The 13,673-nt window shown below is 33.5% G+C and overlaps 3 protein-coding genes across 4 annotated transcripts; 1 reads left to right on the forward strand and 2 right to left on the reverse strand.

The window, feature by feature from the left end:
- Window positions 1–89: 89 nt before the first annotated feature.
- Window positions 90–2,973, reverse strand: LOC123015138 (eukaryotic translation initiation factor 3 subunit L). Its single transcript, XM_044414640.1, has 4 exons — window positions 2,825–2,973; window positions 2,326–2,589; window positions 323–1,537; window positions 90–272 (listed from the first exon to the last, which is right to left on the reverse strand). Exons 1-4 carry the CDS (start codon window positions 2,861–2,863, stop codon window positions 138–140), a joined length of 1,653 nt encoding a protein of 550 aa, XP_044270575.1. The 5' UTR covers window positions 2,864–2,973; the 3' UTR covers window positions 90–137.
- On the forward strand, window positions 2,618–12,621 carry LOC123015136 (85/88 kDa calcium-independent phospholipase A2). 2 transcript variants are annotated; one of them, XM_044414635.1, is made up of 7 exons: window positions 2,618–2,687; window positions 3,318–3,522; window positions 3,576–3,666; window positions 3,717–4,019; window positions 6,805–8,081; window positions 10,054–10,321; window positions 10,377–12,621. In XM_044414635.1, exons 1-7 carry the CDS (start codon window positions 2,660–2,662, stop codon window positions 10,593–10,595), a joined length of 2,391 nt encoding a protein of 796 aa, XP_044270570.1. In that variant the 5' UTR covers window positions 2,618–2,659; the 3' UTR covers window positions 10,596–12,621. The 2 variants fall into 2 exon arrangements, with proteins under 2 accessions (XP_044270570.1, XP_044270573.1); XM_044414638.1 differs by lacking the exon at window positions 2,618–2,687 and adding an exon at window positions 2,709–3,258.
- Window positions 12,561–13,440, reverse strand: LOC123015140 (mitochondrial inner membrane protease ATP23 homolog). Its single transcript, XM_044414647.1, has one exon. The coding sequence runs from the start codon at window positions 13,395–13,397 to the stop codon at window positions 12,618–12,620; it is 780 nt and encodes a 259-aa protein (XP_044270582.1). The 5' UTR covers window positions 13,398–13,440; the 3' UTR covers window positions 12,561–12,617.
- Window positions 13,441–13,673: the final 233 nt, after the last annotated feature.

The raw sequence follows: 13,673 nt of genomic DNA on the forward strand, positions 1-13,673 counted from the left end.
CAAGGTTAAAAGTGCGAAAAAATTCCATTTTTAAGTTTAGGAAATGAAGGAAAAATAGCTCCAAAGAAAGATGAAGAAAATAACCTAAATTATTTCATTCCATTTTATTCGTCGAATGCAAAAGTGATACTTCACACTTACAATTTAAGATTGTGAAGTTTTCTATTCAAATCTTCAAACTTTAAAATTTTCCTTATAAAGAAATCGCCGTATCTGTGAGCCACCTTCGTATCGGCAATGTGGATCATATCGTTATCGATATAGAAATCCAACTGAAAATATTTTGTTTCATAAAAAACATTGACAATTAAAAAAACAATACCTCTGAGCCACTCTCCAACTTTCCTTCCAACCCCGACGACCCCTTCGACCACACCACATTCTTCATTTTGTGTTTGAAGCACAACAAATGAATCAACAGATTCTGCGTCTCTTTATCAACGTCGAACTTGCCCTCGCTGTTCTTGTTCTGTGCCATGAAAGTTGCCAATTTGGCAATAGGCAAAGTAGTGTACAACTTCAAGTAACTTCTGATAGTCGGCAACATCTTTTGTTGCTGTACTTCATCCATAAAAACTTGAGTTTGGTGGCGGATCGCCTCTTTTGAGTAGTCATCAGGGATGGAATCGACTGGTGGAGGACACGGAGAAAGGAATTTAGGACAGGCGAAAACGAAACAGTTTTCGAACTCCTGGAGGTCGCCATATTGCATCTTGTACATTTTTTCGTGGTAGCTTTTCTCTCTCAGAGTTTGTTGAATCGATTCGTCGATGCATTGAGGATGCAAAACCAAACAAATGGCCAACAAGTGGTACATTTGATCGGTTTGTTTGTTAATCTGGTCGTGTTGGTAGCTTTTCGAAGCAAACAATTGTTTGGTTCTCTGAATGTATAACAAAATCGACGAAAAAGTGCGAATAGCGTCAGAATAGCGCCTCATCATCATGTACCCAAATCCGACATAGTACGATGTTGAGATCAAGCAAGCCGGGATGTGGGCATATTGCGACTTCTTGTGAAGTTCAATATTTTCCAACACTTTGATCGACTGGTAATAATCCCCAAGTAGGGAATGAAGTCTCAAAAGCCCAATCAGGGAAAAGTAGCCCAACATTTTATACAGCGAGTGACTCCCAAACTCACCAGCAACCGAATCGGGGTCTCCCCCACTAGCGCAAACCTCCAATTGTTGTTTAATGTTACTCTTATCGACTAAAGAATGCAGTACATTCAATACGCAAAGTACGTTCCATACTTTATTGTGCGAGTTTAGAGTCTCCAATTCTTGAGCTGTTTTCTTTTGAAGACGGGCTCTGTATTGCGCGAAGGATTGAAACTGGTACACGAATTCGTCGATTAATTCCCATAACCACAAGTCGGGGAGTTCCAGAGGCACAGGTTCATCTGCGCTTAGGATGTAGTTGAAGAGGTCGCAATAATTATAGAATGAATTGAAACGTTGCTCAAGGGTTGGGCCCCCCTGAATGCGTGCGTAAATGTGGCGGAAATAGAGCTCTTTGTAAAGGATCATGAAAACCTGGAAAAGAAAGGTCACACACTATATTTTTGCAACGAAACATGAAAATACATTTTTTTATTTTTATTATTGAGGCATTTTTGTGAATTTTGTGCGGTTATAATAAAGGGAAAAATAGTTTCATAGGTTCTGTTCTCTCAAAGTTTATTATTGTATGTACTAGCTACATGTTTCGGCTATTTTTTTAAATTGGTTTAGCAAAAACTAATTGGAAAATAAGGGGCAAAAAATTCTAAATTGAAAATTCAATATTACAGTAACATAATGAATTGGTATTTCTATAAACCAAGCAATTTTATCTTTTTTTTTCTATTATTGTGAATTCTTTCAATTTGTTCATCTATGCTACATAACTAAACAGGTATTTAGGCAACAACTTTGAAATCAATAAGCATCAAAAAATCATAGATATTGATGGGATGTCTCTGTAATTAGGTCATTTCTGACGTGTCCTTTTGCTAAAGACTTAATAAAACTCATTCCTTTTTATTGTCCCCGATATTGTTTCCAGTAGTCGCAATGGAGCATTACAAAAGGCAACTACTTAGCAAAAAGGAAGAGCTCAAAGAGAAAATCACTGAAGAAATAAAGGACAAGAGTGAGCACGTGAAGGAAAAAATTAAAGACGTCCAAGACATTGGAACAGAAAGTATTGATCACGTAAAGGAAAAAATTAAGGAGGTCCAAGAGAGTGAAACTGGGGGTAAAATACTAGATCAAGTGAAAGGGAAAATAAAGGATGTGCAAGAAATCGGTTCAGAAGGTAAAATAATTGTGGATTTACTCACAGGATCACTGTCGACTAACGCAGACACTTCTGATTCTTCTGGCCAGGGACGCTTCTCGAAATAATCTTCTGTTAGTTTTGGCCATGAAGTTTCATACAAAGTTTGCAACTCAAAGATTAAACCTTCATTTACACAATTGCGGAAATAAATCAAGAAATTTTTGACTATTTCCGGCATCTTTAGGTGCTGTTTATTGTATTCATTATCCAAGTTGGGGTCCCCTGTGTGAGCCCCATATTCATCATAGCTGTTGTAATCATAACCCTGAAATAAATGAAAATCAGTGTCTATTCAATTTATTGTCAATTTTTAAGCAATTTTACTACCACTAATTATGGGAATGGTGCATGCAAAACATGTAGGTCGGTATTAATTGTACACTTTTACAAATATGCTTGAGACACATGGTCACAATTTACAAAGCTTTTTACAAGAGTTTTAGCACACAATGTAGCTTTAATGATAAATAGTTAAAATTTTAGGTGTTTGAGTCACTTACTTGTTCAAATTCGTCGGAAAACATTCTGAATTTGCTCATTATATGCTAACGCCACTATTATAACGAACAAATGGTCTTGCACCTAACCTAAAACCAGTTGACGTTTCTCAAATGTCAAAGTACAGATTTCTACTTTGACAAGTAAAAGAAAAATCCATTTTTTTCTCATTTTCAAACATATTTCCACTGAGTAAATGAAGAAAATGCTTTAAAATAAGACGATCAATAAATGTTATGTTAATTCAAATGTAAATTTACTGTGCCGGTGATTTAACCTAATCTCCCAGTTACTCATTTAAGCAAACCTTGAACTGTGATAGTAATTTCCCAAATAATAGACAATGATCAGTAGTAAATCTCAGTGAGTGATTAGTGTTTGTAACTTATAAATATATATATTAAGTTGTAAAAAATGTTTGCCCAAGGATTTAATGGTAATCCCCTTTCACTCTTTTCTGATAATAGGTACCTGGATTTAATTTTGATTTTTCAGTTTTACGTAGCTTCCTTAGTTCAGAAACTCCCCCAACCAAAGTTTTTGAAGCCAGATCAGACACTTTTTCGGATCGAGCGATTCATTTACGTGAAGATGGATTGGTTCTGTATCTCCCAGCAAATAATGTTGACAAGAAAAAAGCGGCTACTTACGAAATAGTCCTCCATCGCCCATACACTGAAAGCTTACACCAAACATACAGGTTTGGGGCACTAAACAATTTAAATAACTGTTTCAAAAATGGATTTGTTACAGTTTATACCGCACGCCAATTCTTGATGAAGCTGAAGTGAAATTTTGTGTCCTGAAGGATAAATTACCTGTCTTTGTTGAGGTTTCAAAAGAGGTAAAATTGCTGTAATTGTGAAATTCAATTGATTTATAATCTTGTTTCAGATGCACAATGCACAAGGTTTACAAAAGATTTGTGATGTCCTTGCTGAACACCCCTCCTGGAATTTGGCACATCTGGCTGCTCATTTTAGTCTCTATGATTCTTTTAAAGATCCTAGGATTAATAATTATTTGAATAGTACTGATGATGAAACTGGAATCTCTCCATTACAAGTTGCTATTACCACAAAGAATTTGAAAACAGTACAAGTTTTGGTTGCTGCAAATGCTTCTTTGGAACATCTTGATTATAACTCTGATTCAGTGTTCCACTATGCTGCTAGCACTACCAAAGATATCATTGCAGTAAGTGTTTTATTTCTTTTAATCTAATTCTTATGGTTTTTGAGTTTCGTTTATTAATCCTGCTTGGATGAGTCTAGGGGAGTGCTAAAGATTATTATCTTCAGTTTTATTAATGACAATGAAGGAATATAAAACTAAAAGTGGGAGTATAAAGTAGGGCAAAATATTTATTAAACAATAAAAAACAATATTGAAATGTACGATGTAATAAAATTATATTTAACTATAAAATCAATAGAATAGAATTCTAAAATAAGATAATACAATAATCATGTCATGTATCAACAAAAAAACGATGAAATTGCAAAAGACGTGACCGTATATTGCTCCTGTATGGGAAAATTCTATTTAATAACTCGCTTAAACAATAAAAAATGAGAACATCTTTTTTAGGTATTTATGAAGTTCATAGTTCGAACGTTGGCATTTTATTTACAAGATGTTTATTTCTATTAGAACATAACAGAAAAACAAAGTTATCGTTTACGAAATACTTTATCAGTCAACTGTAAAGTTTACGAATTAGTCCGTGAAGTGTGCATGCTTATTCTGCAATGTTGGTTGTATTGTTGAATACTATTTCAAATTTTAAAGTTTCAACTTTAGTTTCTTATGCAAATAACATTATATACTGCTTCACAAAAGTTAAGGAAGTGTGCAATAATTGCAATAATTTATTAAATTAATAAATTATTAAAAAAAAATCAATTAAAAGTGAGATAAAGGAATATATCTTTTTACTTTTTTGTTTTTACTGGTTTCCACAATGCTTAGAAGAATAACATTTGTTTGTTGTAAAATAATGCGACTTTCTTAACTTTTGTGGAGCAGTTTATTATGCTACCTTAGCTTCTAAAAAGCGTACATCGTTTAAAATTGTGCACAATTAATTAATTAATAAAATCAATAAAAAGGATTTGAAATAATAATGATAAAAATTTACTATAAACTACAATTCAATGAACTGTATTAAAGATTTAGTAAAAAATATCTTGGTTTTAGTTGCGCGTGATCTCAGTTGATAGTTAAACCAAAAAAATTCTTGTTATAATTATTTCCTGGTTTGGCGTATTTAAGTGCTTCGGTAAGATTTAAGCGCGGTTAAATTTGCCGTCAATTTGACCGAGGAATTATAAAACAAAATGTGTTCACAAATGCTGATATGAAATTAGACAAGACCAAAAAGGTTAATAACATGACCTTCCAGCTCTTATCATAATTTACATTTTCAGATTTTTAATAAATCATTTTTTAATCTTTATATAAAAACTGTTAATCAATGTACAAAGCTCTTATTAACAATTGGTACTTTTTGTCCTAATAACAAGGAATATTATGTAATTGCATTTTTATTAAAACTTTTAATTTATTGTTTAAGAAAAACAATTATTTTGTTTATACAGGATGTTTCACGTAATTTTACGAGGCCTGCGCCTGTAAGATGCAATCAATAATATATATTCCGATACGAACTCGATTACAAATTTTGAAAAATTGAATAATCTTCTCTAGTTTGTTCACCCTTTAAAAAATTACGTTTTTAGTTAGTTAGTGATTAAAATAGATAAACTAGAATCATATTCATACCGTCTCTTGATAGAACAAATGATAATTGTTTCTGAAAAACTGCAGTTTATGACTATTATAATGAAACAGTGATTTGGGTGCGTACATTAGGCGCAAGCCTCGTAAAGTTGTGTGAAACACCCTGTACATTTAATTACGATATTCTTATAGGTACAATGACCAAGTTATTATCATTTTAGCTACTTTTGTTTTTGTTCATTTTACATTATAAAAAAATGTTTTATAATTATACAGGGTGCGCCAGAAGTCGCGCCCCAGAGAAAATTTTCAAGTAAGGTAAGATACCAGGAACATGAAAAAAATGTTTAAAAAATCCTCTGTCAAAAAATTTTGACATTTATCTTTTGACATTTGACATTTTTTTATATCTATTTAAGGATACTGATGATTTTGTATATGTTTTTTTACAATTATTTAGTAAAGAGACAAAAATTTTGCCAATAAAAGCCACAAATAACATTGAACAGAGTTACAATTTAGGATACGGCTTCCTTGTTTCCTCTTTTAATAGCCTATAGCAAAAAAACGTGGAAAATTATTTTTCTAACAGAAATAAATAGAGTCAAAGTGCAAATTTTAAACCCTCATAACTTCGAAATTTTTATAGATAATTTTTTTTTAACATTTTTTCCATGTTCCTGGAATCTTACCTTATATGGCATTTTTCTCTGGGGCGCGAGTTCTGGCGCACCCTGTATAAACAATACGTTGTGTAGGTAATGCAAAAGAAAATCCAAAAATCAATTTCTTTATGTAAACTTTTTCGATAATCATCAAGCAAATGTTATTGGTATCTGGGAGCTTTTGAAAGTTTTATACACTAAATTGACAATCAAAAATGAAAATCAAAACATATGTTTACATATTGAGTTAATAAATGCCATAATAATAACTTACTTAAAAGGCTTACATCCTTATCATTAAAAAATATTTTCTAATTTTGCTCAATGCTTCAAACAATAGTCTTTAACTTACTGTATTCTTTGTAAAAATTTGTAAGATATTTCTTTAATCAATTTATATAAAAACTCACTAACACTTTTTAAGGTAGATCTCAAAATGTAATGTTTACAAAAGGTACAAAATAACGTAGGTAATACTTTCTTAGATTCGTTTTTATTGTCATTTGGTACAAATTTAAACGAAATTGAAAATATGTGAACAAGGTGTAAAAAGTTTTAATATGATATATTTTTAGGCATTGACTCAAGGAAGCGCCCCAAACTGCTTGAACGCCCGTAACAAAAACGGTTACACACCACTCCACCTTGCATGTCAAGCCGACAAACCCGACTGCGTCCGAGCCCTACTTCTGGCAGGAGCTGATGTAAACAAAACCTCAGGCTTAGTAGACGACAACGTCCTACCCGGCTACGTCGGCGACTACCTCCAAAGCCATCCCAACAGCCTCCACAAGGAAGACATGAAGATGGGGGGTACACCTCTACATTGGGCCTGTTCTCGGGAAGTAATCGAGGCTCTAGTCGACATGAACTGCCACATAGACTCTCTAAATTTCGACAAAAAAACAGCTTTGCACATCATGATCATGAGAAATCGCCTCGAATGTGTCGTTGCACTTCTTAGTCGGCAAGCAGATGCCAACATTGGGGACGCAGAGGGAAACCGACCGATCCATCTCGCTGTCAAACAAGGAAACATATCGATAATTCAGTGTTTGATTATTTTCGGAGTCGATTTGAATATTTTGAATAATGCGGGGCATTCCCCGAGACATATTATAACGAAGGAGCAAGAACCGAAAATTTTGTATTACTTGCACGCCGTTGGGGCACAGCGGTGTCCCCCGGGGACCCCCTATTGCACCGATGGGTGTGTCCACGGGGGTACATACGACGGCATTCCTCCTCCACCGGTGATCGGTCCCACCAATCGCGATGTTTTAAACCAAATGCTCGATGTGGCAGCGATGGAAACTGCCTCAAAGAAGTACAAACATGGGAAATTACCCAAAAATGGGCGCCTTTTATGCATGGATGGCGGCGGAATTCGAGGTTTGGTCCTCGTGGAAATGCTTCTAGAAATAGAAAATGTTCTGCAAAAACCGGTCAGTCATTGTTTTGATTGGATAGCGGGGACTAGCACTGGAGGGATTCTGGCGTTGGGGATTGCAACTGGTAAAACAATGAAAGAATGTCTTTGTTTGTATTTTCGCATCAAGGAGCTTACGTTTGTGGGGATAAGACCGTATGCTAGTGAACCGTTGGAAAACGTTTTGAAGGAAACCTTCGGAGCGGAAACTGTGATGGCGAATATTACGCATCCGAGAGTTATGGTTACGGGGGTTCTGGCCGATAGGAAACCGGTCGAGTTGCACTTGTTTAGGAATTATCAAAGTCCAAGTGATATTTTGCAAGTTGAGCATAATTCGCCGTATGAGTTGCCGCCACCGCCCGAAGAGCAGTATGTGTGGCAAGTTGGGAGGGCTACGGGGGCTGCTCCGACATATTTCAGGTGAAATTTTTGCAGTTAATAGAATTCATACAAAATACTTGAATAATAACTACGGATACGACACGATGTAAAACAAAACGTTCCCGTTCTCGATAGTTCCGTTAGCGAGGCCAGATAGCGCAGTTGTTCCTTTCCGTTCAAGTTTTAATAAAATAAATGGCTGTATTTACATAACGGTGAGCAAAACGCAAATAAAAAATAAAGGCAGATAGAGCATTAAATTCTCAATAATAAAAGATAAAGGTAATGCAAAAATTTTATTGAAAACTATATATATAAAAATTTCAAACGTTTAGCAATTTGCGCCTCGTCTCATATTTGTGAAAATGTTACGAATACGGTTAGATACAAGAAAAATAAAAAAAAGAAAGTAGAGAAGGAAATTTCCAAGAAAAAGGTCGACGAGATGATACCTCTATCTTCAATGAATGGCTCATTTTTACCGGTGGTCAAGAGACAGAAAATTAATTTAAACCTAAACGGTTAAAGATAGAGATATGGTCTCGCGCACTTTTTTGTAGGAAATTTAATTCTCTACAATTTTGTTTCCTACATTTTTTTTGTATCTTCAACCGTATTTGCAGCGTTTTCAAAAATATCGAAAACAGTATTAAAAATAAATTATAAACAATTATCAGTTTGCGTTCCGCCTAATATTTTTAAGAACGCTGCGAATATGGTTAAAGATACAAAAAAAATGTAACAAACAAAATTGTAGAGAATAAAATTTGCTACGAAGAAGTCTGCGACACCATATTTCTATCTTCAACGGTTTAGCTTTTAATTGCGTTAATTAAAGTGTCCCCCCGGCACTAAATCACCAGTAAAAATGAAATGGATCCGTCGCTTGAGCGGCTTTGAACGTCTTTGAGGCCTAAACCATTAACAATAGAGGTATGGTGTCGCAGAATTTTTACTAGAAAATTTTATTTTCTACAACTTTCTTTCTTACATTTTTATTGTATCTTTAACCGTATTCGCAGCATTTTGAAAAACACGAAACGGGGCACAGATTTTGAATTTTAAATATTTTTTTCTCATATTCCTCGTGAAAAATTTAGTGGTTCGTTTTTTACAGCTTATTAAGAATATAAATCTCAACATTTCTGCATTTTTTTCCAAGCAATTAGTAAACTGGTTGAATTTAAATTAATTAAAAACGATTTGAAACTGAGACGGTAAAACGCTCTAAGCGCCCTCATTTTTACTCCGCCGTACTACTTTTTTTGGGTCCAAAAAATCAAGCAATTTTGTATCTCGTTTCGCCTCCTAGTATGTAGTTCTCCGTAATAATAACAAATATTTGCGAATAAGTCTATTCTGTTTCAAAAATCTTTCGATTATTTTAGGTTTTTTTTTAATAAATGTTTTTTTAATTTTTTTGTAAAACGTCTATCCAAAAGTTAACACTTCCAAAACTCTTTGAAACAGTTTTTACCAATACCAATACCAAAAAGCATTCATTACGAACGTGGTCAAACTAAATAAGAAGTTTCACATAAAAAAACATCAAATCTTAATTAGGTTTTCTCAAAACTTCAGGAAAGAGGTTTTAAAATTAGATTATTTTTTCACCAAGCGATTTCTTTTATGTGTTTTAGTTTTAATCTATTCGATTCGATAGTTTCTAGTCAAAGTGACTTGTGACTTTGAAATTAAGTTGGCAACACCGAATTATTCGTGATATCAGATTGGGTCAGGTGACGGCCATGCCAACGGTCGCCCCTCGGAAATGGATGACAATTGACTACAAAAATGTGACGTTTAAATTTGATAGTCTATGTTACCAACTTAATTTCAAAGTCATAGAACACTTCGATCTGAAACAATACTGACGAGATTTTTTATGTAAGATGAAAGGGCAATTAAAAACCACTCGATGGTATTTAGAACCAAAATAAGCAAATACAAGATCATTCAACAAAAATAAGAATGTGGTGTCTTGTTTTGATATTCATTTTTTACAATTCAGAGCATTTGGGTACTTTCTGGACGGAGGTTTGATTGCAAACAACCCCACACTGGACGCCCTGTCTGAAATTCACGAGCACCATTTAGCTTTAAAAGCAGTTGGTCGTGAAGAGGAAGCCGCCCCGGTCTCCGTGGTAGTCAGTTTAGGCACAGGGGTAATCCCCGTAACCCCCGTCAAGGATATCGATGTGTTTCTTCCTGGCAGTATTTTCGACGGGGTGAAACTTTATACGGGTATTTCAACTTTGGGAACACTTTTAGTCGATCAGGTAATTTGTTTTTCAAATTAATAATCCTTTCACTAGAAGAATATTTTCAAAATAGGCAACTGCCAGTGATGGGAGAGTCGTGGATAGAGCTAGGGCCTGGTGCTCTACGATTGGAGTACCATATTTTCGGTTTTCTCCACAAATGTCGGAGGAAATCGCAATGAATGAAACTTCGGATGAGAAGTTGTGCAAAATGCTGTGGGAGACAAAGGCGTATATGTATAAAAATCTCAGTACTATTAAGCAGATTGCCGATTTACTCAATACGAGTTAATTGTTTTAAACTATTATTGTAATGTGATAAAAGTTAAATTTTTAGTAAATTATTACATTTTTTACACAAATTTTTTAGCACTTAAAAATATTTATAATATTATAATATTTGTAATAGATCTTGTTAGTGTTGATCTAGTATGAGTGCAGTAGTTGCAGACTTTTTCGCCCAGTTTACAATTTATTTAAGGTACGGTAACGTAAAATTTTTATGGCCGTGTTAATAGTTTTTTTGTGTGAAATTCATTGGAATGGAAACACATTATACGTAAAGTTTTATTGAATACAAATAAAGGAATTGTGCTGTGCAGTTGCAGACGAAATTCATGTGATATTATACAAAGTGGGAAAAGTTTAAGTGATTTGTTAACAGAACTGAAAATTCGCATTTTTTTTAAATATCGATTGTTGGTGGAAAAATATTTAAAAAACTATGAGAAAATAATTTTCCAAATTTCTGAGATCTCAATAGAGGACATGATCCCTACTCTGACATACTTTTCTACCTTGAAATGTTTTTTGCTCAGTTTTATTTTGTCAATTCTTTTTTGGTGGAATAAAAATATCAAATTACATTCAAACAGATATACGTATTATGAAAACTACTTATGACATAAATTATGTACAACATTAAAAAAATATGCTACTTAAGTAAATTAATATACATATGTAATAATAATTTATTTATTAAATCTTTTGTTTAAATGTTGCAACACCAAAATCTAATTCTCTCTCGCATCGTGGATTAGTCAATTCTTGTCGCTTCTCATTGTTTATTGTAAAAAATTGTACCATTTTATTAGTTTAAAGGTAAAATTAGTTATAGTTACTGTTAGTTACTATACTATGTAGTGTATATTTTAGAAAATTTATAAAAGTTATTTAAAAAATTCAGTTGGACAATCATGGTTATCCTAACAGTTGTGATTTTTTCATGGTGATAATACTTCTACTTTAATATTTTTTGATTAACGGGCACGTTATCAAGCTTAATTTTTTAAATGAATTTTAAGAACGAGCGTAGCGATTGGGGTAACAATTTGGATGAATAACAGCGATTAAGTTTTGTTAAGTCAAATTAAGTATGACGTTGTATCGTTGATTGTAACATTTTTTCTTATTTTCAAAATATAGTTTCCAAAACTGTTTGTAATGAGACATTTCAATACAAGGTGCTTTTTTTACAATTACTGAAATAAAAAAATGAGTAAGACTAAATCCCACAATTATTATTAAGTATAAGGTATATCGAGCGTAGCGATGATGCCAACATGGTTGACGAAACACGTGTCGGAAAAATATTTGATATGTTGGGATTTAGTTTTACTTTTTTTTTTCTTTTTTAGATCTATCTCTGTCTGCTTTTCTTTTATAATATAGGTAGAATATTAATGTATTAGAAATTTTTAGATAACACATTTTTCGATACAATCAAGTTTTTTCTTGACTGTATCGAAAAATGTGAAAAATTATCAATAGTTATCTGAAATTAGCTGTTTTGAATCACTCTTATGATTAATTGTTCCGTTGTTATTAACATTGTTGTACGTACTTTAATAAATTTATTTGAATTTTTTTTATGTAGATATAAGTATGTAATTGAACTACAATGTGCATGTCCATATGTAGAATACGTATTAATTTCTCAAACATGACAAATAATTATTCTAGTAACTCGCATTTAGTGTATTTTTTTAGTGTTCTTCTATAAAATACAATTATCATAATTATATAAGGAGTGTATAAAAATGTGTACTTCTCTTGCAAAATCATGTATACTTAAACAACTTAAAATATTCTGTATTCACGAGAAAAACAAAATCGATTTTAGATTTTATCAAAATTCATATTGCAAAAAACTAAGAACCATTGAAAATCATCTGGGCTACATGATAATAATGTAGGAAATAATGTAAACAAATAGAAATAACCCTGTGACCAACCGTAGCAAATTAAATTCTAAGTGTAACGTGTTAAAATATTTATTAAATGTTTCTATGTACAACAATAAATAACATGTTAGCTAAACACTATCATATCCATAATAGAACCCTTCTGTATAGGCCTTGTACATATCATCAGAATTCCTCCGTATCCGTCTCCCCACAGGTTCCAAATCCCGATAACATTTGGGAAACACCCTTTCTATCGCATCTACAGCCTCCTCAGTGGAAATATTCCTAGTTGCTAGAATTGAACTAAGCGCTTTACTCTTAACACAATCACTATGCGTGGCCTTAATAGTAAAAAGTGAGGCATCTCCCTGGACCCATGCTGACATAAAACTACAATGTGCCAAATTCGCAGCCCTAATTTCAGTACACGCCAAATGATCAAGGTTTTTGAAATCCAAATCATGGCGGCAGTAATCGAACATATGGATCATTTCGTGCAATAAAACACCCTGAACATGTGCGGGCTTTTTCACCCCATTTTGGCACACCACTACCTGATTTAGAACGGGGTCAAAGCCACCACTTACACTGGAGTCGCATTCTTCACAAGAGATGTGACGCCTAATGTCCACAGGGCATCCAGAGCTTTTCAATGCCCCCATCATCAATTTAATTATGGGGCTTTGTTTAATGCACTTATAAACGTTGCGTTCACATTTTATTTTTTGGATGTTTTCGTAGCCTTTTTTGTCTAGAAGTCCGCCTGAACTGGGGTTAGTGTCGGGCTTACGACGTTCCGGATACAAATCGTAGCCCCACTGTTTTCCTTCTGAAGACGATTTTTCTGAAGAGTTATTTGACTCATACTTTTTCTCTTCGTCGGACAGAAAAGCATTGATGAAAGTCATTTTACGTCAAATTTTTAGGTTAGTAAGTGCACTGATAATGTGTCATAAATGTCAAACTTTTGGAGCACGTGTTACCTCAAGTTTAGATTGTGCACTTGAAGGAAAATTACAATCGTCCAATGCAAACAGTGAGCAAATAACTTCAAAAGAATGATAACCATATAGGAATTTTTATAGATTTAATTAAACTTTAAGAAATATAAATATCGAAACCAGAAAAAATGAAGACGTTTCTTTGTCAAAAATCTTGTTATACAATTTCTCCAAATGTGATTT

This window comes from Tribolium madens, unplaced genomic scaffold (assembly GCF_015345945.1).
Source record: "Tribolium madens isolate multiple individuals breed KSU strain unplaced genomic scaffold, Tmad_KSU_1.1 Scaffold_97;HRSCAF=244;Tcas5.2_LG3a, whole genome shotgun sequence".
In the NCBI taxonomy this organism is placed as follows: Eukaryota; Metazoa; Arthropoda; class Insecta; order Coleoptera; family Tenebrionidae; genus Tribolium; species Tribolium madens.

What these genes read in the sequence shown, in the direction of transcription:
- LOC123015136 (XM_044414635.1), top strand. Translation starts at nt 2,660, where the DNA reads ATGGGAATGGTGCATGCAAAACATGTAG. An exon ending in TTGTTGAGGTTTCAAAAGAG is followed by an intron (nt 3,667 to 3,716) that starts GTAAAATTGCTG and finishes ATCTTGTTTCAG; the next exon opens with ATGCACAATGCACAAGGTTT. An exon ending in CTACCAAAGATATCATTGCA is followed by an intron (nt 4,020 to 6,804) that starts GTAAGTGTTTTA and finishes ATATATTTTTAG; the next exon opens with GCATTGACTCAAGGAAGCGC.
- LOC123015138 (XM_044414640.1), bottom strand. Translation starts at nt 2,863, where the DNA reads ATGAGCAAATTCAGAATGTTTTCCGACGAATTTGAACAA. An exon ending in CGTTAGTCGACAGTGATCCT is followed by an intron (nt 1,538 to 2,325) that starts GTGAGTAAATCC and finishes TTTCTTTTCCAG; the next exon opens with GTTTTCATGATCCTTTACAA. An exon ending in AGTTGGAGAGTGGCTCAGAG is followed by an intron (nt 273 to 322) that starts GTATTGTTTTTT and finishes AAATATTTTCAG; the next exon opens with TTGGATTTCTATATCGATAA.
- LOC123015140 (XM_044414647.1), bottom strand. Translation starts at nt 13,397, where the DNA reads ATGACTTTCATCAATGCTTTTCTGTCCGACGAAGAGAAAAAGTATGAG.